Below are 24,502 nucleotides of genomic sequence, written 5' to 3' on the forward strand. Positions count from 1 at the left end.
CTTGTTAATTTGTTGATTTCAACGTCAGATCATCGTTTTAAATTTTTCCAATGTTGAAAGTTTGCGAAGAATTTGCGTTAGAATTTCAGCTGTCGTCTATTCACCTGGTATAACCAATCCCAGCGAGTATTCCCAGTCTTTATCTGATCGTAGTTAGACATTCTAGTCCAGGGTCGTCCAACATTTTTGGTCGAAGGGCCACATGAAATTCACTAATAATTGCGCGGGCTACTTAACATGGTAGTTATTTTCAAGTTTTGCTACACTGACTACAGGTTAATGGAAAAACATACAAAACCCTCACACCGAACTTTCAATACAACTAAAAAACAAGAAAAAACGAAGATACAGTGTAAAGTTAAAGTTTTTTTCTACACTCGGTGAGGTTTGGCGCTGCTTTTCGCAAACAAGTTTGTCAATATTTGGTGCGATGTAGCATTGCGAGGCGAATTTTCCAAATTAGACCTCACGGGGGATTTGACATGGTTCATCTGTAAAAAACCTTCATCACAAAGAAGTGCTGCCAAATAATGAGGTCATGAAAACTGCCATTCTGTGAATCCAATAAATGTTTTCTTTAGAGACGTATTTTCTGTAATGGCACGTCTTTAAACCTCGCATTTAAATCAGATTGTTAGCTGTACGTTCTTCAGGTGCCAGAGAAATCCACAGTTGCCAAATCATCATTATTTTGCTTCATTGCCAAAACATCAAGACCAACTGTGTAAGCGACACCTTTATTTATCGATATATCCCAGTTGGTTTTGATTTAAAATGGCACTCGTGGCTCGTTTGAAAGGGCTATAGCAGAGCGCATTTCAAGAAAATAAACACTAATTCACTCAAAAAATAGAAGTTTCATTCAATTTTTTTTCATTTAATTCCGAAAATACAGCGCGGGCCACTCGAAACAGCTCCGCGGGCCATGGGTTGGACGACTCTGTTCTAGTCCCTGAGCCTACTTCACATACTTTGTTTCGAGCTCTCACATATCCAAAAACAACCAAATTTTACTGAAATTAATTCACCAGTCCCTGTATTAACGGTTTTGCTGTTCAGTTCTCAGTATTTTTTGTATTCATTAACCATTAATTCGAAGTACTGCATTCCGAACAATTGGCCTACCAATAAACTTTTCTCTCCCTCTGAATAAAGTCAGTATTTTGGTTTTCACATGCCGAAAGTGCACATTGTACAAACGGTATTGAGAACTTGAATAGGTAGATAACGATTTATTTACGAATATTTCATTTTAAAAATCATAAAACCTGAGAAAATTAAGAAGTCTGAATTTAAAGCCCTTTCAATTCGTATGGTGTCTTGAGTGAAGGGATATCAGCTATAAATCAAAAACCAGGTTTTTACTTTTCTGAGATATGTCGGTTCGTGTTTATTTCCTAAGTCCTAACATTGCTTCGTTAAGTGCCTTTTTATAGTAATAATAAGATTTGCCTGGAAAAAATTTCGTTGCATGTTCTTCTTATAGTAATAACGTATGAAGGAGCAAATATGACCATAAACAATTTGACTAACGCGGGCGTCGTAATGACATGAGCAAAATACGACGGGCATGAACTGGTACGTTTTTAACTTCTTCATTAGGTTATGCCCTTCCTCCAGTTTCTCAAACATTTGGTGTTACGGAGCGGTTGAAGAAGTTGATTATTATTCACGGAGCCCACAATAAATTTTAAAAATAAAGCAAACAAGACAACACATTGTTACTTGACGATTAATGTTTATGGGTAAGTTTAAATTACTTTACCCAATTCAAAAGCTATAAACCTTTTTTAGATACGATAAATAAAAGCCATAAATGAATCTAAATTTCACAAATAAATTTCATATATATATATATATATATATTGAGATGTGCTGTCTTGTCCATTAGGCAAAATAGGCACGTGCTTAGGGAGCAAAGAAAAATGGGGCACCACAAATAATTTAAATATACAGACCGCAATGAATGCATTTATATTATAATGAAAGATTGATTTGACCATAGCCTTCACATTGATTAGTTGAAATTTCATCTGAATAAGGGGAAATATGACGCGTGACCATAGAAAGGTGCATAGCACGCGCTATTTACTACATTTCATCTTTAGTGCCTGGGGTAGCATGTTTTACATGTCGCGGGACTATTTGGAGTCTTTATACAAAATTTACGGTGTTTTTTAAATTTTTTTAGTGTGTATGATATCGTTTCAGTCTATAAAAGGGCATAACGTATCGCCAATTTTGATCTGAGATGTTTTATAAATTCAGAAAAGTAAACCAGAGATACGACGGCTAGTTAGCGCAAGAGACGGAAAGATTGAATTAGTATTCCTCCACTGACAGTCAGATATTTGGTTTGCACATTCACTAATTTGAATTATCTTAGCATTTATCCTTAAAAACTAAAATGAACAACAGTTTTAAAACGGGATATTCACACATTCAACAGTTGAAGCAGCGCACACAATAGTCCCAGATGAACGTTTTCAATTGAGGTATGAATACACATGCTCCGAATAAATGTAATATTTTGAGAGCTCCCGGAAAATGTGCACCAAGATGGCGCACTATCTTAACATAGTATGTGTACCAGATTAGGGTTCAGGTTGTGCGCCATCATTTTTGTAGGCGATTATCCTCGTCATAGGCTGTCAAGTGTGACGTCGTTAATTAAGTAAGATTTTAATCCGCTCGATCCTCAACAGTGGCGGTAGCTTAGGGGAAGCGTTGGGACATGGTCAAACATTAAGACCGGGATTCGAACCCCACATGGTGGACTGATTTATAGGGGTTGATCATCAGACAAGGCAGACGGTCGAGGGGGAAGGGACAGGCCTGAGCAGCAGCCAAGGAGAGCATAAGCGAAAGGAAATAAATAGGAGCCAGCATAGGAGTGAGCGAAAATCGATCAGCGGGGTGGCCAAGCGATCAGGGTGGAGTAAAAATGGAGACAAGAGAGAGTGAAGTCATCGAGGCTCAGAATAAGACGAGCGGTTGAGGTGTAAAGAAAGGACCAGGCGAGAGCAGCAGCCAAGGAAAGCAGAGATGAAAAGCAAATCAACACGGAGAAGTGAGAGTGAAATCATCTACGCTGAAGATAACGAGCAGAAGATAACAAAGAAAATTCAAGCAAGAGCAGAGATGAAGGAATAATATTATTTTATTACATTTTATCGTAACAGTAATCTCAACTCAAAGGCGAGTAACAATGAACTTTATTCATTAAAATAAATATGACAAGACATTATGAATGTTTGCATCGACCACGGATTGAATATTTTATGCAACAGAAAATACGTTTATAGCAACTAACCCCCAAATGTACCCCATTTCATGTTAAAAATATGAAAACAAAGTTAATTTTTCCCAAAATTCGAACAAAGACTTTCGTAGGAATCAAATTACGCCAGTTTTATGACCCACAACATGTTCCATCCATTCATTATCAAATTAAAATTTATATTCTCAAGACCTTTGGCACTGATTGAAATAATTATATCTAAGTTCCCATCCGTACGATGTACATAATTACCCTTGTTGAGATAATAGGAATTTCTGTTTATAACGTGAATCACGAGCTCGCGTTTACAGCATTTAATTGGATTTATGATCGACGTATAAATACGACTCCGATATCTTTCGATTGTGGAAGACGATGTAAACCATTCAAAGCTAGTAGGGATAAATGTTATAAGATTTATATTCTGTGTATCGTGGAAATCTGAGAATAAAATCAAACAAACATTTACCAATCATACATGCTATACGTTATCTGCTCAAAAAGTCTTTTTTCAACGATCAGTGGCCTGATCGCGAAGAATGTTGCGCGGTAATTTTCGATTCCAAATTTTAAACCGCCTCTCTATTTAAAAATCCTGGCTGCGCTGCTGCTTATAGATAATGTCATATATATAATTGAATTGCCGCAATGTTGCCATATTTCGACGCCACAGTTGTCAAATTTCATTGATGTTGTTATTGCTTCTTTGAACAGTTACAAAATTGGCTCGGCGTTGTGCTAAGCGTTTGGAATAAGCTCGCCCCCGCATCTCTGATTACCCTTCGTGGGATCGCAGGTTTGAATCCCATGCGGGGGTGATCATGGGCGAGAGGATTGCTGGACTCCTCGCCGCCATAGGGTGATTTACGTAACCGCTGGTCGGTTACTGCTTCCTCTACCATCAAGTCCATGCTTCCGAAAACAAATAATTGGCTAACTGATCCCATACCCGAGCTGGACTAGTAGCCGGACGAGAGGCTGTGGTTCGCCATATGATTGAGCCGTCTGATCGACTTTCCCCTCCCCCGGGATAAATATGTAAATCCTATCCTAGTCGATCAGTAATCGATTAGTATGTGGAGCCCCTAGGTTTTTTTCCCCGGAGCCGTGGGGCACTTTGAGAACATATGGCTAATCGCACTTTTTTCAATACCGGATTCAATAATTCGTGCTCGAGGCACCACATGATCCGCTTGTTCTGTGTTTACCTACATTGTCTGGTGTTTGGCTTTATCCTTGCTTCCGCGAATATTACGGATATTTCTGGACATTTTTCGGGGAAGATTTAGAATAGGATTTACATATTTATCCCGCGGAAGTTGGAATATTCTATTGGGATATATCTTGAAAATATCGGAAATATGTTGCAGTCGCTTACCAGCGATGAAAAGGTATGTCATTGTGTTATGTTTTAGGCGTTGCTGAGTACCGGTAATGAGTTGTTTTGAGGTGACCTCGAACAGTTTCGTGCTATAGCCTGATAGCTGTACTGTACCGGTATAAGTCTATTTCGACTCTATAATCAGCATAACAGGCAATAAAATGATTGATAATAAAATAAATGAAAACAAAACAGGAGAGCAAACAAAACTTGAGATAAGGTTCCAATACATTGAAGTAATTCTCTGGGGTCTGGTATAGTTTAGTACCACATGCACTTCTACTTGGCCTGGCTCAGCAATTTTTGCATATATCAACCTAACCCCCACCTGACTACGTCACCGAAAAATTACCTCATTTTGACGTCATAGGGGCGTACTGGCGTAATAAGGCCCAGCGAAGTATGCGGATGGCCGTCCAAAACGCGCAGACGATCACCCGAAATCGAGCAAGCTATTTCTCTCGTATCTTGTCACAACGATCACGATAGGAGAGAGATCGTCGGCGTTAGCGAGTTTGTTATCGGCGGCGCAGATGCGATTGACGATGATGATGGCGGCGGTAGGATTTCCGGTGCGGCACTTTTAAGTTGTTTAATATCAAAATGTCTCATTTTGTTTTCTCTTAGCGTAATTTTAGATCCAAATATCATCAATCATAGCCGATTTTGTATTAGCCTTTATTGTTTTGGTAGCGTTCGTACACTCTCATTTGTATAACTTGTATATTGTTAAATTGCAATTCCAACATTTTACTCTGTGAATTTAAGATTCACTTTAATTACTTATTTACGTACTTTAATTACTGTTATTGGCGCATCGAGAGGGCCAGCCCAAATCTCCGCTTCTTTATCAACATTTTCAGGAGACCTGAAAAGTTGCTAATAATGCATGCTGTTTTCGCAGGGCTAATGCTATTCAAGCCGCCGATTGTTTTGGTCACCCTGCTGTGGTTATTTAGGCCGATAACATTGATATAACGTCGGTAAATTATCTAAAAAAACGTTATCATGCGATCATCGGCATAGAGACGCTAAATTTAATCAAAAGCGTGAATCTGCAACTAAAAATTTCCAACTGAAAATAAGGGAGTGAATATTAAGACTCTAAAATTGTGTTATAAAGTATTGACAACATGAAGGGAATACACCATAATTTTTGCTTTAGGATTTCGTGCCAGATGTAAAAACGCTACTTTAGACATTGTAAACCCTCAAAATTGGGCCATTATATATCATATTTACTGAAGTTATAACAATTATTTGTGCCAACGAGGCAACGATGTACCTGCTTACATATTCTTAAATTATCCTCGGGGTTGATATACAAGCTAATCAGTGTGAAGTATGTTTAATCAAATTATTTTGTACTAAATTAAAATGTAATTTTTGGGATTTTATTGTAGATCTTCGGATTTTTCTAACGCCAATAACGAATTCGCAAGATCGTAGGTAAAGATTCAAAACTAAATGTAATTGGATAAACTCCCCACGTATACCAATGTCCGCTGATTTGCTTTGCTATTTTACAGTACATTCCTTACATTTCACCCTCTAAGGCCGCAGGTTGTGCACCCCTGATCTAATCAAACAAAATATCATTGATATTTTCAAATCTACGTCAACTCGTCGACGCCCGAATGCCTGGTGTTAAATCTGTAACGGCGACGCAACATGACGTCGTCTTCTAAGTGAGCAACGACAAGGTGACGTCAAGTTCAACGTGTGCATCAGATGCTATTATTTTGATGAAAAAAAATTATTGGAATTTAAATTTTTTTGAGTCTCCTGGGACACAGTTCGCTCGAGAATGGCATGTCAATTTTTTGCTAAAATTTGATTTTTTTAATCGAAAAATAAATTGAAAAGCGCCATTGAATATGATGGCAGATTCAGATACATCTTACCATAGAAACTGCCAGAAGCACTGTATGACGCAATTTAGTCGAGATATAAATTTGAATTGAAAATTTCATCCGAAGTTACCCGGTTTTACTTTACCTAACATATCTCTAGTGGGCGTAGCCATTTTTTTGTGTCAATCCTAACCCCCACCTGACTACGCCTTCTAAAAATTATGTCACTATGGCGTCACAATCATAGCGTTTGTACTGATTGTACACACAATAATGTACCTAGTTGCCCTATAAATACTATCCAGCATGCATGTGGCTGATTCTATTATTAAATTAAAATGACGCTTGTATAAAAAAATTACCTTTTACAGAAATACTGATTTAACAGCGGCCGTTCAAATCGCAACGGAACTCTTATAGAACAAACTATGACTGCCTTTAATTTTTCTATTTAAACCATTTTTCCCCTTTCAAATAGGTGAAAGAGTTTGAAATCGTCAAATCGAACGATGTCATTTTTCTTATTAAATGGCCATATTTGATGCCCTTAACTTAAGATCCACAGAAACCTGTTCATGCATATCTTTAACTAATTTTGATCCAATCAAACAAAATATAGGAACTTCATCACAATTTTCAAATCTATGCCAGCTCGTCGATGCCCTAATGTCTGGTCTCAAACCTGGATAAATGAATATTCTGGTATGCTTTTCTTGTAGTCTGATTACTCATGAGCCTGAATTGTACTTGTACAATACTAAAGTTAACCAGACCCTCACCATTGGTTTAACCAGACCCTCACCATTGGTTTCTCAACCATTGGTTTAACCAGACCCTAACCATTGGTTTAACCAGACCCTAACTATTGGTATAACCAGACTCTAGCCATGAGTTTAACCAGACCCTAACCATTGGTTTAACCAGACCTTAACCATTGGTTAAACCAGAGGTTCCCAAACCAGGGGTCGCGAACCAAAATTGGGTCGGGGTGATAAGTAGGCAGGGTTGCAAACAGGTCATGGGGTCGCTGAGGTATAGTAGAGGATGGATGTACACAACATCTAAGATTTGACAAACCACGTTAAATTTAGCAGTTTGTATCATGGTTTACTGTAAAACAGGTCCATAGGCAACGCTCTATGCTTATGCTATAGAAAATGTAGGTGCTTATTGTGACATCATTGTTTGGTTTTAGCTTATTTTACATAATACCACCACGAGACCAAACTCAAAAATCCAGTGAAAGAAGCTTGAGAAGTTTCATTAAAAATATCTATATCGACCTGGGGTCGCACTGAACACTTGGAAGTTGTCTTTGGGGTCGTCCTGAAAAAACCTTGCGAACCCCTGGGTTAGACCATGCAATGAGAGTGGAATAATCATGTGCGGTAACATTGTTGGACACTTCACTGTTGGCTTAATTGAAAATTGAGTAGGATTGATTTTACCTGAAGGTGTTTGTCAAAAATTTCATTCTGTGCAAGACAAGGCTTTTTATTGAAAAAATGAAAATTTGGGGTTTATTTTCATATCACACTTTGGCATTATTTAATAAGCAGTTATGGCTTTTACGTGATAATATCTAATCCATGTTTGACGAGGTCTAGAAATTGTACATATACCCTGTATTGCCATCCCTAACCCTAGAATAAATATGAAAATGTTTAGTGTGTTTCAACTGCAAACTATTTCTTTCAGTTTTCACGGTATCTGGCTACTGACAACAACTCTTTTGAAGAAGAATTCCGTTTGTATCTTCGCGATGAAATTGTGAAAATTATTCGAACTGATGGAAGTTGGTCTGTTGGTTCAATTCTGCATCAGGACGTTGCAAAAGGGTTGCTCAACAATATCATATGGTAAGATATACTTTGAGTAACTACAGCCAAAAAAGATCAAATTAATTTTTCTCATAATGATCTCGCATAATAACGATATCATGAATTTACTGACAAAATATCACACTTAAATTTATTTATCTCAGGTGGTTGTTCAACGATGATCCCGAGCAGACGTTGCTGCATCTTGAAGAATTGAACAATCCTCAACACATCTGTGGAAGAGTTTTCAAACCAGGGGAACCAACATATTCTTGCAGGTGATTCTATTGTAGGCTACCACTTCTAACATTTAACATAAGGTGGTGTCAAAAATGATTTTATCCCACTGAGCACTTACACGATTCACGGGGTGCTGGGACTCCCAATTAGGAAACCTTACAGGTGATATGCAAATATAACCAGTTTTTTTGCCGTGCTTGGCAGTCAATAATTCGAAATTCTCCATTCAGGGATTGTGCAATGGATCCAACCTGCGTTTTCTGCCAGCAATGTTTCCGAATGAGTGAACATCAGAAGCATAGATATAAGGTAGGTTGGCCAATGGCAATGTTCTATTGGGCTGCAATATGTTTCCGAGCTCTTCATTCCAAGGAGGGGTTTCCAAATTCAAGGAGGTGGTAAATATATTGTTATTAGTAACCTCTGATTTTCCACGTTATGTGAATGTGAAACCCACCTTCATTGCATCCTGATTACACACATTTTAATGGAATATCTACCACATTCGAATCAATATTTCTCATTCGGTTTTTGCTTGTGAAGCAAACGCAGCATTTACCAACTGTTTATTGTGGATAGCAACTACTTTTTGTGATATTATCAACATTCTTACAATATAGGCAGAAATGGATGAAGGTGGTGGGATGTGTGACTGCGGAGATACAGAGGCTTTTCTGAGACACACTCGGTGTTCTACTCATGAGGAGTCGTATCAGAAATCAAAACTTGCGGCTGAGGTTAATAATGAGGGCACAATGATTCGACAAGTTGCATTGCCACACTTTCTTCTTTATTGTTCTCAACACAAAACTGAAACATTTGCTGAAATAACCCATTTTTTTATTAATTGATAGTTGGCATTTCCATCAATGTTTCGGATTTAAATCTTCCTATTTTCTTTCTCATGTCATACTATAATATTTGATTCGAGGCATTTGAGTGTAGCAAATTGTTACAGGTAAATTCTAAGACTGTGTGTGTAGTTATTGCAAATTTGTGAGCCATTATGCCCACACAGAACTGTTATTAGTAGGACGCCTCTGCATCTCCGTGAGTCACATCACCACCTGATAAAGAAGCACTTTGAAAGTTTATTTTATTTTGAGCATTGCATTTATGCCTGATATCTCATTTTGAGCTTTGTTTCATTGTTCAGATGCATACGTCTATAGGTGGTGGATGTTGTGACTGCGGAGATGTGGAGGCATGGCATCAGTACCATGCCTGCAAAAGACATGCTACTGATCAAGATACCATGGATACCAGTCAGGTGAATAGGGCACAGCGGAGCTCATTCAGTTAAAATTGTAACTTTTGTTCACAATTGAAGGTTGAGAAAGCGATATCCCCCTAACATCTCTCTTACCACAAGGATGCTTGAATGAGACCTTAATAATAATATCAGAATATAAAGCATGTCTAACCCCAAGGTTGCACAGGAAAAAGATAAGTGTTATCACATTGCCTCCGGTGAACAACTCCTAACTGATATTTTCATGCTTTACTCACCTTAATAACAAAAAGTCGATATCACCTATAAACCCATCAACTGTCTAATTCCATTTGCCAAAATCATTGAGTAATCACACACTTTAATTAACATAGGATGCGGTTTCCCGACTGCCAGAGAAAGTGCGAGAGAGAGCTCCAAAGTTTTTCGAGGTTATTCTCAGCTACATTGTTGAGTTTCTAACAAACGAAAAAACTTCGATATCTGATTTGGATGAATCTCTGCAACCAAGGTTGGTTTTTTTTTACAGCTTTAAGGCCTTGCATGTCAGTGTAGCAAGTGACATGATTGCCATAGCTTATGGACTATTTAATCTCAGGGGTTCCCAAGCTTTTCTCAGGACGACCCCAAAGACAACTTTCAAGTGTCCAGTGCGACTCCAGGTCAATATATAATTTTTTCACAAAACTAGTGGTATAAGGTAAAATAAGCTAAATAATTTGAACTCTTTATTTTCATTAAAAATTAAAAATAGCGAAATTACAAAAAAAAATGTTTGAGAATTTAAAAGTTCTTTTATTGGGAACGGTCACTGTTTGATTTTAATCAATATCCTGTATCTGGGGATGTATGGTGTCATAATTTTCCAAGTTAATGTTTATTTTACAGCTCGGATAATCACTTTTAATTAATGAACCTTTACCATACCTCAGCGACCTCACCGACCCCATGACCTGTTTGCGACCCCACCTACTTCTCACTTCGACCCAATTTGGGGTCCCGACCCCTGATTTGAAGACCCCTGATTTATTCTAGAAGTTATTGAAGAGTTACACATGTACATTTACTCAATGAATATTAAAAAAATTCCCCAATTTGTGTGGATATGCATTGCAACTTGTGTCAGCGCTGCTTTGAGCTATAATGTCAAGGCATTCAGGGATGGCCATTTCCGAATACTAAACTATTCCGAATACATTCTAAAATAATGTTTTCGAATGTGGAATTGCGAATACATTCTAAAATCGAAAATAACAAATTTTTGTTTTAGTTTTATTAAAACCCAGTAAATTAGGAAATAAGCTTCAATAGAAATATCAGAATAAAGCCACAAACCAACAGTATATGTACACAAAGTAATTGATAGTTTATAGCTATCAATAAAAAATAATAGCAACTTGTGACACAGTCAGTTTATTAAAATTATTCACTTTGTACGAATGACCATATAAAAAAATAGCCAAGGCGTTGTCTGACGCTTTCTATCATTGGTACCATTATATTACGATAATAGTCAAGTCTATTGACAAAAATACAACTTGTATTCAGATAATTGTGTATATTTTCTGTGAGCAATCAAATTTATTGGCAATACAGACAACTGACACAAGCAACAACAATCGAAAATCCATTATGCCTGCAAAAATTCTAATATTTGGGCTTAGAGTATTCAACTACCTACCAGTATATTTGTATATTAATTTTTGTGAACCATATTGTTATTATGTGTAACATATTGTTGTGTTTGAAATTAGAAATAAATTAATAGAGAATAGATGACCACCACTGCTGCGCGGCGCTTCGAAATCGGAAATTCTCATTGCCGCCTGTAACACCCACCGCCATTCCGCGCTCGTTAAAAGAGCCGTCTTTTCAGCCTATAATGATCATCCTGTTACATAAAATATTCAATCCATGTCAACTACGAGATTCTAAAATATCTTTATATATTAATTCAATGTGTCCAATGTAACTCGCGGTTGCTTCTTCTTACGTCAAAAAAAACATTATTATTCGGTCCACAGCGATCTGTGACCTAAAAGTACGAGATAAACCGCCTGATGTATTTAATTTTAATACGTATTTTTGCAATCTTGCCAACTTGGTATCGCCGTTAGAAAAATCTCAAATAATGATATAAAATCCTGTCAAGTGTAGTGTATAATTCATTTCATACAGTGAATATACATAGAAAGTTTAGCAGTAAATTAAAATTACATATTCATCGCCACAATTATGCCACCTGTTAAAAGAGTCGACTTTTACAACAAATGATATAACAACGAATATATATTTTTCTGTTGTTGCATGTTTAAAATGTCTTGCTTTATTAAGTTAATTGTTTTCAATTTAACCAGCGGTTGCGTCGTCAAAATAAAATCCTCTTGACTCTAATATACCATGACAATCCGCGGTCATAAAAATAAAAATGTGTGGTGAACTGCCCGATCATATATTGTTTTGATCCATATTTTGCAAATTCGGCAAATTTAAGATGTGTAACACTGCCTCCGCTCAATCGAAATGCCGCCACTCCGATTATTTTTAAGATAAAACCGTTCGAAAAATCCATAAATCTGCCGTAAAATCTCAGACTAAAATTTATTTCAGCACAATAAAAATTGATTGAATATTCTTTAGATTAATAATATTATATACATTCTCACAATCCGGTAAAAGTCGCGTTCACACCTTGTAATAAAATTTTCGACGGCAATTTAATTGAAGTAATGGTTAATCAGGCAAATCCCCCCCCCAATTAGTGACGATATGTTTCTAAACGCGGACCAAACATAATTTGGAAATTTTGCAATTTTCACCGCCTAGAAAAGCGTTTTTTAAACTGTCGCGGGCTTCAATAAAACATATTTTGTTTACGGTTTTATTTTCAGTATTTTAAATTGCCGCTTTTCAATCTGAAAATGCGTTTTCTTTAGAAACTCTTTTTCTTTAGAAATAAATAATTGTCATCGTTATCGAGGAAAAAATTTGTGGAATACTTGCGTTTTAGAGAAAATAACACAAGCGTAAAGGCGTTTACGGCCTAAATAATACGTCCGCTGATAAAGCAATCGCGCGCAAGTTTCTATCGAGAATGTTTTCATTCAACGGAAACGTCTTGAGAGCGGCGTCGAAAATGTGTGACGTCACACGAAAATCCGATATTCTTATAAACGCTGATTCCGATATTCGAATGACGAGATATTCGAATACATTCGAATACTTTATTCGAATTGGCCATCCCTGGTGCCTATATCGTAGCAGGGTGACAGAATCAAAATTTTTTTATTTCAGTGAAAAATCTGATTGTTTTGTAACAATGCTCTACAATGACGAACTTCACACCTTCGATTTTGTGATTGACATCTTGAAGAGAGCGCTGAAGTGTGACGAAGCCATTGGATCAGATTTCGCAACTATTGTGGACAGAGAGGTGGGCGTGTTCGTATTTAGGGGAGTGTCTTCTGAACTTAGTTGGGCCTTATATTAGTGCAGGGTCGTCCAACCTTTTTGGCCGAATGTCCATATGTAATTTACTAATAAGTGCGCGGGCCACTAAACATTGTAGGGGGCCCCCGAAGTATGCGAACCAAGATGGCGGACATCGGAATGTAATATGTGTACTAGGTTTGGGTTAGGCCATAATTTTAGGTATAAATACTACGGGAGGCTCTTGGCTAGTCTTCGAACTGATAATAGGACTAAAATAAGGAAAATTGGAAAAAAATTATCGCCTAACCCTAACCTGTTACCCATGTTACGTTCCGATGTCCGCCATCTTGGTTCGCATACTTCGGGAGCACCCATTGTAGTTATGTTTCAGTTTTGATACACTGACTACGGGTTATTGAAAAAAAGCAATACCCTCACGCTAAAACTGTTGTTTCCCAACCATTGATGGGGTGCCATCAGTGATTATTCCCAAAAGTTTCGCAAAAAACAAGTCAAGACGCTTGATAATTTTCATCACAGCTCCCAACATGTCAATGCCCATAGTCGTGGGACAATGGCTGCGAGCTCTTCGGTAATTTTAAAATCATCATTAACTCCATGCATGAAGAGCAGTAGACTTAATGCCAGTATTTTTGTCAAGCGCCAAGGAATACGATGGAAACTTTCCCGCATTTGCTATTGAAGCTTCGGCTATAGAATTCCCAAGCTCTTCAATACGACGACAAGAATCGTCTGTCTTGACAGGCTTATATTTGCAAACGCCTCTTTTATTTCCGGACATCAATACTTAATTTTTTTTATTCAATTCTGATAAATACAGCGCGGGCCACTAGAAATGTTTGCGCGGGCCACGACTTTGTATTAGAGCATAAATCTTTGCTGGGCAATATGTGGCATAAATGGATTTCAAAAGTATTTCATAGTTGTCTGCACCAAAAAAAAAAAAATTTGTCACTTCAGATGTTTTGATTTAACCAACCATGATTGCAACAGGCAATTACGTTATCGAGTTTGCTTTTGTGCCTTTATTGTTTTTCGCTTTGGGTCCAAATGAAACTTGTTTGTATTTGTCAGCGTCTGAAACTCTAGCGTAAGGTGACTAAAACATCTATTCGGAATATGCCGTGATGTTTTATCTGGGTCCCCACAAGTCCTTGTAGCCGCACAGCTGCGCATAACTTTTTATTTCCACTACTATAGGGCACAGAATAGTTATCATTAACAAGTCACACAGGGCCATCCAAGCCCGCAAAATATTGGCTGAACACTAAAAGTGTTAGCATAAGTGTCTCATTGGCTTATTATATATGTAAATAAGCTACCATTTGTGGTGAGAATTATTGTATTGTTATTTTTCAGGGTCGTTCTGCAGTGTGCATTGATGATGTAAACGCATGTGAAGAAGTCAAGAAAATTGTTGGGGTAAGTGTGGCATTATGTTGGTGCCTCAATATTGTTCTGGATGCCTCAATGATTAATGGCATGACATCATGCCATAGGGGCCGAGAGGCACAATGCCACGGTAATAATAAGTCAGTGACATGGCATTAACACAGCAATTCATGGATTTCTAAATATTTATCCTGGGGAACAGATGAAAAGGCTCAACCATACTATGCCTTGTTCTTCTATTCATGCGGTAGGTGAGCTAGCCATTTTTTTGGGTATTGCAACAGAGAGGAAATCTGATAAGTCGGCTTAATCATGTGGCGAACCACCATTGTTCATCGATAACCAGTCCATGCTGGGTACAGGATTATTCGTTTCAGATGCATGGACTTGGTGGTGGAAGAAGCTGTAATCACTAGCGGTTGGGACTTCAAGAAGTCCAGCAATCATCCTGCACATAATTATCTGCACAAGATTAAGAATCCCTGCATGATGACAAGTGGTGTGTTGGCGTATTCCTAGCATGATGCGACACCAACGAGCTCTTCTTGCAAACACACCAGTCAATGTCAGATATGGGAATAAACCAGTTATTTGTTCGAGCCGCTTAGTTTTTGATGTAATAATGTCTCAATGTTTCCCAGACTCGTCCGACAGCTTACTTCAGTTTCCGAACAAACGAACCATTGAAGACACTCGTCATGCATGTGAATATAGTTGCTCACCAGGAGATGGCGCTGTTGCTCCTACCGTGGTTATCAAGGATTGTCAAGCAGTCCGGTAAGTATCATAGTTATTCTGAGGGGAGAGGAATGCTGATAGGATGAATTGTGTGAGATCTAATAGGAACTATAGTGTTGCAATACACACCAGTAAATACTGATAAAAGCCGTTCAAGTCAACATGACAAACAACTATGAACCATTGATTTCCCTGTAAAGCTAAACACTTTTGTGTAGCCCTTTGTTTACTTTAATTCAATATTTCCCGATCTAGAGGGTTTGCGTAAGATTTTCTGTGACGTCGCATTGAATGAATTCATCAAAGCGATTCCGCCAGAAGTTGGCGTCAGTGGAATGATAAGTCCAGTGGAACGTTTCATCAGATGCGATCATGAGCTTTGGAAAAGTAAGTTTGGCCATTGCTACATTCAGATGTTCATTGTGTTGAATTTTGTCAGCTTGCTGTAATAAATCTGCAATTTAGGAAATGTGTTGTTTTATATGAAAAGAGAAATAACTTTTAAAAAAGGTGAAACACCAAATATGAGTTATATAGGGATTGTTGTCAAAGAGACAGATAAGTTAACAATTCAAAACTATCGGCGAATTAGCTCAGTATAAGCTTCACAATATTGCATGTCATTGTTCATCCATGCTGAGTTATTTGATGATAATTTTATAATGTTTATTGAATTCAATCTTTTTCAGCCGCTCGGAACATGTACTTGCAACTACTAATGAACAGTCTTCTCCTCGATGCTGAAACGAAGAAAAAGTTTGGGATTTTATTCACGAGGTTGTATGAGATCATACAGGTTTGTGCAGGAATGTCCAAAATGAATCGAATATTCAAATACATTCCAAATAGTAAATTTTTAAATTAAGGGAATAATTTGGAACATTTATTTTCAAAATTAGTAATTTTGAGTCGTCAGACAAGCAGATCAATACGTACGAAATTTGAAACACCGAGAAAAAAATGCTCTTTATGTTTGTGTCGTTTTAGATGTTGTTAGCATGAAGACATAATGATTTATGTAATTTACCACATGATCTTGCCCCCAATTTAGAATGTATTTCATATTTGTGTACATTTTCTCAGAATGTATTCGGAATACTGAAATATGTAGTTTTGGCAATCCCTGGCTGGATTAGCTTGCTGGCAAAAACATTCATTGTTTGCAATCCCACATTCACTCATGCCACATTCGAAGCTGAAGTAATTTGCTAAATGCTAATGAAATTGTCTCAAAACCACTGCTTCCTATTAAAAAGATTTAATTTTATTTGATCTGTTTAACGCACTTTCAACTCAAGCTTTGACTTGTTTCAGTGCTTGTATATCGCAATACATGCTGGATGTTAACACACCCATTAGCGTCCAGTGTTGGAAGAAAGTTTGATGTGAAGTAGGCTTTCATTGCATCCGGGATTGCTTATAAATATTTTAAAGAATTTGATTTTTGGGGACTTATGTGACCTAAATTTTTCCACTTTTTTTAGGAGGGCTTCTTGAATGGTGATCATGAACATGGGCATTCTGTTGCATCTATGGCTGTTCAACTTTACACTGTCCCTACAGTTGTGAGTTCATTTATTTTTGTATTTTTTATATGGCGAGCAACTTCCTATTCGAACAAGTCCCTATAGAAGCAGCCAATGAATCAGAATGCATCTAAAGAATCTTTTATTATTTGAATGGACCGGAAACTTTGGCGGGGGGGGGGGGGGGGGAGCACAAGACTTGTGCAGAGATAGGGTAAAGCGGCAGTTCATGTCCTTGGATTTGGGAAAACTTAGTAAAATTTATTTTTATTAGAATGTTGCCTATCCAGAATTTCAGATTGTAAACATTTTTTTAAGTATGTTATGGTTGTTAATATTGTACCTTAATTGTATTCCTGGCAACTACCATTTTCCCAGTTAGCATTGCTTGTGATGTCATCTGTCACAGATGACTGATCATTACCAACCAGCTGTGAACGTGAAGTAGCCATGTGCACGCTGTACTTAAGGGTCCATTTCTGTTAATGTGTCTTGGGGATTACCTTGGTTATTTTATGGGCATTTATGGTTAGGAGTTAACAATTGTATTCGGAATAGTCCAGCATTCGGTTATGGCCATCTCGTCTTCTTACTTTTATGAAGTTATTTATTATTCCAGACTCGTCACCTGATCGTCCATGAAAATGTGATTGGAGTCATTCTGCGAGCTCTTGCCAAATCCTGTTATGACGGAACGCTGTTGAACCCCGATGATTGGTGCAATATAATGAAGCTGAACACTAGACGTATGAAGTGGGCAATGAGGCGAGCCCATCATTCATTCTATGATCTCAGGTTGGTGCTATAGCAGTTAGCCAATGCTCCATAGACTGGGGGTTCATTGGTTTTGCATGCATAAGATAAAACAACATCACAAAGCCCTCTCGTCTTAATGTGTATGATGTGTTTGCATATTCTCGCTCAAAAGATCAAATCTTTGCTCTATTTCTCCGATGGTGGGTCTCAGTGGTCCCAAATCTTTCAAATTTGATCCATATTTTGTTTTGTGTCAAAAAAGATTTTTCACTGAGATAAGATTAGACAAATCAAGATGAGTAAGTAGGGCTTGCCCCCAATTGACCCTTTTGGTCGGGTCCCCCAGTTTAAAAAGCCATGCGATATATCATAATCCAAATTTAGTTGCTCTCGAAGTATGTGCACCAAGATGGCGCACAACTTGAACATAGTATATGTACTAGGTTGGGGTTCAGGCTGTGCGACTCCTCGGTGCACATACTTCCGGAGCACCCAAATTTAATGCAGTTTCTTATACTGTGGGATTTGTGTCTGACAGGTACATCCTTGCGATTCTCCCTGATCAAATGACAGCAGATTTGAAAAGCAAATTCATTGATGGAGTGAAGTTGTTTGTGCAGATACTGATGGCAATGCAGGTGAGGCCCAATATGTTCCTGCTTGTATAGGCATTCATGAATATATGAAGCAGAGAGTTGGCTGAGTGCTTGTACTGGCTGCCTGCAAACTGAAGATGAGGTTGTTCGTACATAATGTTCTGATGCCAAATCCTTACCTACTTTAACTGCTGCAAGCATCATACATTTCTAAAATACTTATCAAAGATCATTTAAAGTAGGGCTTGTCAAACTTTTTTCCATCACGACCCACTTGGCAGGGCCGACTTTTTTTGAGACAACAGGTACATCAATGAGACCGGTGTGTTTGCGCATTCTCGCACAAAATATCTAATGTTGGCTCTATTTCAGTACTGGTTCAAAATCTTTTTATTGAAATCAAATTATATTGAAATTTTTTATTTTAACATAAGTGAATATTGAAATAGATTTTACTGTGACCCTCAGTGAGCCCTTTGCTAACCATCAAGGGGATCGAAACCCCCAATGTGAAGATCCCTGATTTAAATGATGCTTCGATGAGTATGTTAGGAATGTATTGCAGCTGGTGTTGTACTTGCGACAAACTGTAAATTGACATCATCCCAACTTACATCAGGTTGATAATAAGACTTTTTTCAAACTTCAGGGAATGGACTCAATTACCAGGAAGGCAGACCGACATATAGAACATGAACCCGACTGGGAGACGGGGGTTAATGTTGTCATAAAATTCAATCCTGTGATCTACCACTTGTTGCAATGGTTCAGAACCGATGTGAGTGATTTAACATTGTAAAAATAATTCACTGCGTTTTGTCAATTTTGAGTGATTGGAGTAGATTGTCAATGCCAACGTTCCCAGCTGGGTAATTTCGTCGTTCTAGAGGAGGGATTTTGCACTAATATTCTCTGGTTATTTATTATTACTGTAATACTTATTTATGGACACATTATTAACTACTTGAACTATACAAAGCAAAGTGCGAGTTGTGCATCACACTAGATCCATTGAAAAAATAAAGTAGTTTTAAGCGAAGGGTGGGAGGGAATTTATCCACCTTTCTTGACAATTCACTCCCTACTTCCAGGTCGATCTTCTTTTCATCATGCTGAAGCTTTGTCTTCAAGCGTTGAAAGTTTTAAACGAATCGGATCCGGCATCGCTTCGGTCAGGCGTGACTGTTTACAACAATCAAACCTATCCATGTTTGGATTATGACATCACTAAGCAACCAGTATCTACCCAGTATCCAGTGACTCGTCTCATGTCGGCCATAATTGTTGAACTCGGTTTGGCCGGGATGACTTGGTCTGATATTGAGAGGAATGAACATATTGCATCTGTGAGTTACTTCTAGGTTTTCAACCTTTATTCTTTTACTTATTCTTCTAAACTAAAATTTGGGTTGGCTGAATTGAGAATATATGATGTATTTTTAAAATTCCCTTTTCTCTAAATTCATGCACAATGTTAAGTGTAGGGATGGCCAAATTTTTTTGCCAGAGCTGCATTTCAAAAACACTGAGAAATAGACTTAATTTTTTCGAAATGGCATATTCTAAATTTCAATATGAAAAATACTCAAGCATGAAACTATACTACATAACAAAGTTAAGCCATGGACTGACGCAAATTTAGTTGGCAAAGCAAAGTAATTCATTACCAGATACTGATCGATTTCATTAAGTTCTCTTTTAATCTTGCAGATGTTGGAAAGCAACTCTCTGCCCCCAATGCAACTGATGGAATGCTCACTTCGTTGTCTTTGTCTCTCTGCCCAAGTCAATGCAGGGATGTGGCGTCGTAACGGCCTGTCGCTCATTAATCAACTGTTCTATTACAAGGACTATAGATGCCGGCAGGAGGCCTATGAGAGGGACGTTCAGTTACTGCAGGTAGGAAATGTTGAGGCCGAGCTTCAGGGCTGTGGACTTCCTATTGATTTTTGAAATCTCAGCCAGAACAGGATTTCCAAAATCTTCAGAATTCAAATTCTTAGTATTTGGATTATCAGAATTCTAATGTGGCGTTTCATAAATTGTCTGGATTGTGACTTTAATCTAATTTATCCAGACACAACAGCTATAAAGATAATGATATGAATCCTTTAATCATGGTTCTTAATCACAGCAAATGTTTTCAATTTATCACAGGTTTCTGCTGCCAACATGGATCCCAACAATTTCATTGTAATTCTGCTGAATAAGATGAAATTAAATCCTGAATCCCCTGAATTTGCTGAGGTGAGCAAAATGTCATGTAGCATCATACTTTTTTTTATAAGCTCACATGCAGGTGGTTAATATTTGTTCATTAATACGACCTGCATTCTTCACCTGAAGATCCTGCCATGCTTTATGCGGGATGGGAATAATTGTTGCAAGGTGGTTGTAGATATAATGCTCATGTTATCATTAAAATTAAATATGAATTTAACGCCCTTGATCACACCTAAACAGCTATTATTAAGGTTGTGCCTGGTGTTAGTATAGATTTCTCTCTATAGATGTCATGTCTAGGTAGCACTGTCCCTCTGAAATATTATAACTTTTTCCCTTCCAGTACCACATTGCTCTGATGAGTGAATTCTTCCGATTACTGATCTCGATTTGCGGAGAACGATATACACCAGGTGTCGCCGTAGCATCATTACAAGAACAAGGGAAACGTCAAATCATCCACATTCTTGCCTCGGAGCCAAAGCCGCATTCGAAAATCTCCAAACAATTACCAGATTCAGTAAGTATTAGGAAACGTTCTCACTCCTCCTCCATAAAAGTTTCTGTTGTTTTACTAAATTGGCCATATTCATAAAATGTAGAGCTCCCTCCCTCATTTGACTCTTTGCATACTTGACTTGACTGGATGTTTCCCCAAAACATCAGATTGAGGCATCTCACAACTTGTCACTTTTTATTAATGATTCTCAAAAGTTAGGTTTAAGTAATTCAAATACCTTTAGGGTCATTTTTTCTTCTGTGTGTTTTATTTCAGTTGCAGGGATAAGAATTAGTTCCCAATAAGCCGCCAAAGACTAAGCTATACCTTTTGAATGAAGGATGGTTGAGTACTTGGCGATAACGATATTTTTTAAACACATACACCCGGTTGTAAAATCAATCAACTGGAAGAGCCTTGTAATTGTTTTCTTTTTTCACCAGGTCTCAGATAAAATACCTTGGGAGGAGATTTTGCAAGAAGTTGCAGATTTTCAGGAACCGACGAGTATAAGTTCTGTTGGGAGGTTCGTGTTGATGTTGTCTTTACTTATGTTTAGGTGTCGCTGCCTGAAGACCTCTTGAGGTCCCTCGCGACTCCTGTCACACAATTTAAGTTAGTTTCCACTTGTATTTGTAATATTTTTTCATATATCTTACCATGTTTAAATTGTGTTGACGAATAAATGATGATTGATGATTGATATGTTGTGTATCTTGCAATGTAGACGTACTTTAATGTTATTGAGAAAATATAAATAACTACAGAAAAAATATGGCAAAGTATCGCCTATGACGTCTGATAACTTGCCTATCGCGTAGGTCAGATGATTCATAAAATATTTTGTGCGATTTGTTAATTCTATTATTGAATTGTGACCTTCGGAAAAATGACTTTTTTTAATAACTAACAATCTAATATATTTCAAAATTTCAATTGCCTATGATGACCAGGAGGGTGGTTTTTTATTTCAACCCGAATTTTAGTACATATTGTGCCACTCCATCAAATTTTGTAGCAAATCCCCGCCTCAACTACCAATGTGTGCAGTGAAATTGCATTAAAATTATTTGCATGATAAAAAATAGTTTTCTATTTCACACAGGCTATAGCCATACTGTCGCCATTCTATCTTCTGTGCTAACATCTCATCTTGCATTGGTATCTTGTTTTATCCAGGTACGTTCTGAAACCATCCATGTTGGCACAGTTCTGTCCGTACTCCTTCCACTACACGACGTTGACAGACGAGACTAAAGCTCAGCACGAGGTCGTGAGAAGAAAGAAGGCATTGCAGATGACTACAGGTGACCATGACACGATAATTAGATTTAGACTATAACATTTCAAAGATTTTCTTTTTAGCAATTTGGGAATCTTGCAGTAACTAAGTGCGAGCGAAAATATCTTATAAATTTAGGAATCAAACATACTCTAAAGCAGGGGTCGGCAACCTTTTGTCACTCGCGGGCCAAAATTAAAGGTTGCAAGTCGTTGGCGGGCCGCACATATTTTTAGAAAGTTAAAACCGAACGGATGGCCGACGAATCACTTTAGCATCAACTTTTCTTCGTTTTGCTGCCATTTGTCTAATTCAGGGATGGCCAATATCGAATAGTTCACTATTTCGAATACATTCGAAATTATTTTTTTCGAATATGAAATTTCGAATACTTCGAAAATAAAATCCACCAATTGAAGCTTATCTAAATGTATGTAGGAATTTCCATACAATAAGCAATGGAATAACTGCTATCTAAAGTTACAACCTAGCCAAATTACCAGGCATTTCATATTTGCAGATTATTGCAGTATATATTTTATATACCATGAGTCATGTTAACAGAATTAAATTAATACGACAATAGTGGGATCGATGATGGATTTGAATATTTGTGAAACACAAAATCATCCTAGTAAAACGCCCATACTTTTAAATACCATCAATTATCCAAATTATTTGTAAAAAAGCGGGATAAAGTATGAGGTATTTTTCCGACTTGTGACAATTTTTTCGTGAGTACAAAAATACGAATCAAAAATTAATTATATTCGGGAACTTTACCACACATTTTAAGTCCGCAGATCGCCGTTGTATGTTTGAGTAATAATACTTTCATTATTTCATAAATATGAAAATAGGAATCAAAAACTATTTATATTCGGGTAGTTTACCCACACATTCCAAGTCCACAGATCGCCGTTGTATTTTGTAAATACGAAAATAGGAATCAAAAATTAATATTGATCGCGAGTTTGCCACACAATTTATGTCCACAGATTGCCGTGATATTGTGCCGAATATAATTAGCTTTTGATTCCTATTTTCGTACTCACGAAGTCCAATAAGTCCACATGGCAAATAGGACGATGTCTATTTTTAGCACTCAAAAAAGAGGTTTTTCCATATAGGCCTCCAATAAGATGGGTAGAAAAATTGTGTCCCTGTTGTTCAGTAATGCTGATAGGCGCTAATAATTTTATATGTTTAGAACCAGATCATGTTAGTTTGGAGAATCATACTCACAGAATTAACTATTTTTAACAAATGAGCGGTTAATTTAAGTTGTAAAGTGGCAATCATTTTAGACAACCTATTAACCCGAATGTCGAAATAATTTTGGAATGTGATAAGTACTACACTGTACGTCCACAGGTTATTTCACAGCTGTGTTTTCCTATCCCTGTCGTGTTCTGCTGAATCGGCAAAACGAAAGGGTCACAAATCACTTTATCTCGGTGGCCGTGTTTCTCTTTAAAGTAACGATAACCAGCCTGCGATTAAATATCATGATTGGCAGACCCTAAGACCCAAATATAAGGTTACACAAATCATGCTTGGGAAGACTCATGCGAATAATAAGCAGGCCACATAGAAATAAAATAAACATACTTTCTCAATTTTTCGACGTATTGGAAATGAATTTGTAAATTAAAAGCCACGTACACGAATGTCGGCAATGTCCACCCACGCAAACGTGCAAATGTGTCGCAACACTATGCGACGTACGGTCGCACAGAATATAAACAATCAAAGTGCCGATTCTATTTCATCGTCATTACAATACGTGAGACAGCGTAAAAAGTCGTTTGAAGATTCCCGTTAAAAGGAAACACCACGTTTACGGCGAAAAATGGCTACTATTCGGAATTATTCGAAAATCAGCCGAAAAGGTATTCGAATACTTTGATATTCGAATACATTCGAATATTCGATTCGTTTTGGACAACCCTGGTCTAATTATAATTAAATTATAGGCTTATTAAACAAGTAATTGTGAATTATATACTTGTTAGGTAGTGTAAGTACAACACCCTTATGTTATAATTCTGGTTTTGTTGAGAGCGAAATGTGAGAACTGGGTATCTGATTGAACTGACATACGCCAGGTAGGACCAGCTCTATGTTGCGACTCAACTGGTTCATCTTCATTTCTTGGGTCATTGAATACTAAGGCTACATAAGTAATACATAAATTGGCAGAAGGATCTAGGCCAGGGGTGGGCAACATAC

General features: G+C 37.5%; 1 protein-coding gene across 3 annotated transcripts in view; it reads left to right on the forward strand.

Moving 5' to 3' along the window:
* The first annotated feature begins 4,482 nt into the window (after positions 1 to 4,482).
* Positions 4,483 to 24,502, forward strand: part of LOC120334031 (E3 ubiquitin-protein ligase UBR2-like) — a 40,435-nt gene continuing 20,415 nt past the window's right edge. Inside the window, exons 1-21 of one of the 3 annotated variants that reach the window (XM_039401473.2) lie at positions 4,483 to 4,671; positions 8,213 to 8,373; positions 8,499 to 8,612; positions 8,805 to 8,883; positions 9,195 to 9,311; positions 10,180 to 10,316; positions 13,100 to 13,238; positions 14,618 to 14,680; positions 15,292 to 15,427; positions 15,644 to 15,775; positions 16,078 to 16,184; positions 16,873 to 16,953; positions 17,534 to 17,709; positions 18,209 to 18,308; positions 18,916 to 19,044; positions 19,358 to 19,612; positions 19,977 to 20,165; positions 20,424 to 20,513; positions 20,833 to 21,009; positions 21,432 to 21,514; positions 22,168 to 22,295. In XM_039401473.2, the coding sequence (XP_039257407.2) occupies positions 4,642 to 4,671; positions 8,213 to 8,373; positions 8,499 to 8,612; positions 8,805 to 8,883; positions 9,195 to 9,311; positions 10,180 to 10,316; positions 13,100 to 13,238; positions 14,618 to 14,680; positions 15,292 to 15,427; positions 15,644 to 15,775; positions 16,078 to 16,184; positions 16,873 to 16,953; positions 17,534 to 17,709; positions 18,209 to 18,308; positions 18,916 to 19,044; positions 19,358 to 19,612; positions 19,977 to 20,165; positions 20,424 to 20,513; positions 20,833 to 21,009; positions 21,432 to 21,514; positions 22,168 to 22,295 (2,623 nt within the window). In that variant the 5' untranslated portion in view covers positions 4,483 to 4,641. Of the gene's footprint in view, positions 4,672 to 8,212; positions 8,374 to 8,498; positions 8,613 to 8,804; positions 8,884 to 9,194; positions 9,312 to 9,730; positions 9,845 to 10,179; positions 10,317 to 13,099; positions 13,239 to 14,617; positions 14,681 to 15,291; positions 15,428 to 15,643; positions 15,776 to 16,077; positions 16,185 to 16,872; positions 16,954 to 17,533; positions 17,710 to 18,208; positions 18,309 to 18,915; positions 19,045 to 19,357; positions 19,613 to 19,976; positions 20,166 to 20,423; positions 20,514 to 20,832; positions 21,010 to 21,431; positions 21,515 to 22,167; positions 22,296 to 24,502 lie in introns of all 3 variants that reach the window. The other 2 variants (XM_039401477.2, XM_039401474.2) reach the window with 2 other exon arrangements.

This window comes from Styela clava, chromosome 15 (genome assembly GCF_964204865.1).
Source record: "Styela clava chromosome 15, kaStyClav1.hap1.2, whole genome shotgun sequence".
Lineage (NCBI taxonomy): Eukaryota > Metazoa > Chordata > Ascidiacea > Stolidobranchia > Styelidae > Styela > Styela clava.